Source organism: Eufriesea mexicana, unplaced genomic scaffold (assembly GCF_001483705.2).
Source record: "Eufriesea mexicana isolate 0111107269 unplaced genomic scaffold, ASM148370v2 scaffold812, whole genome shotgun sequence".
Classification (NCBI taxonomy): Eukaryota; Metazoa; Arthropoda; class Insecta; order Hymenoptera; family Apidae; genus Eufriesea; species Eufriesea mexicana.
The window spans coordinates 677,012-680,188 of record NW_016909009.1 but is presented as its reverse complement, the minus strand read 5'-3'; the positions used below and the strand labels follow the sequence as shown (position 1 = coordinate 680,188).

Here is a 3,177-nt window from a genome sequence, read left to right as displayed (position 1 = left end):
TTTTTTTTTTTTTTTTTTTAACTGTATACAATTTCTAGATGTGGGAGGGAAGTGCGCGTGGGAATTAGTTTCCATTCTGGCCAGTCGTGAGGCTTGATCGTCGTGGTCGATATCGAAATTTTTCGCCGAAAAATACGTGCCTCGCGCGGCAAAACAAGCGTATAAAATTTCGAATATACGGGTGCGCGTCGATCGCGAAAAATCAGCTGCAATAAAACTGCGAGAACGGAGCAGGGGGGTTTCGCAACGAATTCAACAATCCGCGGACAGAATGGAGCGTCTGCAAACAATTTGCACGAATTGAACGCTTTATTATTACAGGCCAATCGTTTAAAGCTTCACAGTAACAAATTACAGGTTCGTATATTTCAATGCTATCCGAAAAAGCGTCGGATACTTTTTCATTCTGCCACTATATTTTATTTTTTCGGACAGAATTATGAGAGAGATACGATAAGTAACGGCAGATTGTACGATTGATTGTACTTTGTGTCTTCTACCAATAAATATTTTCCCAACCAATGCGAAACGGTGTACCTTTTAATATTTTTCAAAACGATCTATCACGAAATTAGTCGATGGTCGAAAAAATATCGTACAGCGTTAATTACAACCCTGCGACTAATGCCTTCTCCGAAAAGAGAACAACGATAAAATCATGAGCAACATAAGAAAATAATACGCTATTCTAGTAACCAGATATCACAAGGTCTTCAAGTCTTCGTGGAAGCCCTCGAAATAACCAAATAGGTCCATTATATATAAACTAGTGTTCTCTCGATTTGCAGTCGTGTGTACAATATTGCTACATTGAACATTCCAGTGAATGACGAAGAAAACACTGTATGGTAATGTTACGAGTTACCATAAACTCTGGTCGATTCACTTACCAACTCTCCCTCACAATCATCGCGTATCCGTGTTCGCGTAATTACGAAGATTCGCGAAAGAAATGGAAATGCGAGTGTACGAACGGAAAAGGAGAAAAGGAGAAAGACGCGGAAAATATCGGGGAGTTGCAGTATCAATGCGCGACGCGATAAAATCATCTCGCGAGGGGGTATGATGCGTATACAGGTCCGCTGTGTCGCATCTACGTTAGCATTCAGAACGCTTGGCTTATTTCGCATGGCCGCGCCCCAAAGAAGAGATTTGCCTCCGCCCGAAGAGGGTTTTATTTTTTCCTACCTCTCCACTCTCGTACGGGGCTCTTTTCTGTCCTCTCGTGCCGCTTTGGCTCGCGTGTGCGGTAATATGTGCCACGAGAGGGTTGGTTATCTCATCAAAATTGGACTCTTCTCTGGCATCCCTGTACACGCTTTGCCAGAAAGGACCCTTTCGCCTGTCTCTTTGTGGGATTTCGGCCGTGGCGAGTTATCGATTCGGCTTTGGTATCCACCGTCGGCTCGCATAACGAATTCTCGTCGGAACGTTCGACTTGCCCTGGCCCCGTGTCCCCAGGCGAGGAAGCTGCGACTCTCAGGAGGAAGATCGCCGGTCACACGCTTGGCTCACCGTGTGAGCTCACTGGGACTCACGGTGCAACTTCTCCAATCATACGACAGTTCCTTGGAATTCGAGATATTATATACAATAGTAAAAAACGTGGCTAGGTAGACTGCTTGAATTATCACACAACGCAACAGGTTACGAATGACCGAGGACCTTCGTGGTTCATCTATCGTAAGTAGCTTTTTGTAAGTTTTTAAACCTTCGACTCACGCGAGTTTCACTTTGTCGTGCCATTATAGCGTCTTTATTCCACGTCGAATCTGATACGAACGTGACACAATTTGCACGCTACGATTAACTTAGAATCCCTTTTTACCATTACGATCCTTCGAAACGTTCGAGTACCATTTCCTGAACCATCATCGATTCCCCGAGTCTTTCTCGAATATCAGTGATCACTGTACATTTCCGATATGAATACTCCTCGATCTGGCCATCACGGAATTCCGCTGTTGGTCTTCTTGAAACTGGACTTCATCGTCCTTCGCAGGCGCGGTTAGATTAGTGACGGTGGCCTGAGGAATCGGCGACAGCATCGGTGGCACTCTCCACCAGTCGGTGCTGGGCCATCCAGGTGGTACCAGGTTCCCCCGGAAGTTTAAGTCCGGGAGAACCGGAAGCGGCCTTCATATGACATGGCCACGATGGCTGCCCAAGTTCGAGCTGGAAGACGTCAGATTCTGAACCGAAAACGCGCTCTCCACCTTCGTCGTCGATATTGACGTCGTCGTTGGCACGGTACCGACCATCTTCTCCGTCTGTTCAGTGGGCGAAGAAGAAGAAGACGACGAAAATCGGTCCTGAGACCTGTCTTCCTGATGCCTGTCCATCGACGACGAGAACGCGTCATCCTCGAGCTTCCTGTATCGAGGATCATCCCTACTGGAGTCTCTGTCTGACGGAAATCCATCGTCCTCTGGCTTTCCTGGACTGGGAAACGGTCGTTCCTCCAGTTTAGTAGGCAAATACGGCCTCTTTGGGTCTTTGGGTGGACTCGGACAGCCGCAGTTAGGCTGGAGACAGGTCGCCGTTGACAGACCAGGCCAGGACATGGTCTGATGGCTGGAATAGAAGGTGCTGCCACCGTAGAGAGCCTGGAGAGCCAGATCTGCGGCCAGTTTGCCGCCGTTGAAGTCTTCTCCCAGTTTGTGCTGGATGGGATACAAAGGATATGGAAATGGCGGGAAAAAACGGGGTATCTTGAGATCCTCGTGGCTCATCAGCGGATGGTGCGAGGGCGGCGCCAGAGGTGGCAAAAGACTTCTCGATATGTTGCCTAGAGTTTCACCCGAGGACATCAGGGGCGATATCGAGAAGCCGAATTTGTTCTCCTTCTTTACCAAGGATTTCGGCTTCCTGCGGGGACGGTACTTGTAGTCTGGGTGCTCCTTCATGTGGAGAGCTCTGCAAGACAAATGTTTTTCCGCGTTATCGTATTGCATGTAAATCAATAAACGGTAGATTAGCAGAATTATTAAACGATGTACGCGATAGTTTGATAACGCGTGACTATTTGTTACGGTTTATAGCGTGGATTAGGGTAAGAAGAGTGGAACGTTGATATAATCTTTTTTAAGTGGAATTTTGAGATATTCGTAGTTACCGTAAATCCACCGCTAAACCTGCTATCGCTGGGTCAGAAGGGAAGCTTGTCTTCGAGCGGTT

General features: G+C 47.2%; 1 protein-coding gene across 1 annotated transcript in view; it reads right to left on the bottom strand.

Annotated features, from left to right (window-relative positions):
• Positions 1-2,138: 2,138 nt before the first annotated feature.
• The window catches only part of LOC108547022 (transcription factor Sox-21-B), a 6,892-nt gene continuing 5,853 nt past the window's right edge, over positions 2,139-3,177 (bottom strand). Inside the window, exon 2 of the mRNA XM_017899349.1 lies at positions 2,139-2,916. Coding sequence (XP_017754838.1) covers positions 2,139-2,916 — 778 coding nt within the window. The remainder of the gene's footprint in view (positions 2,917-3,177) is intronic.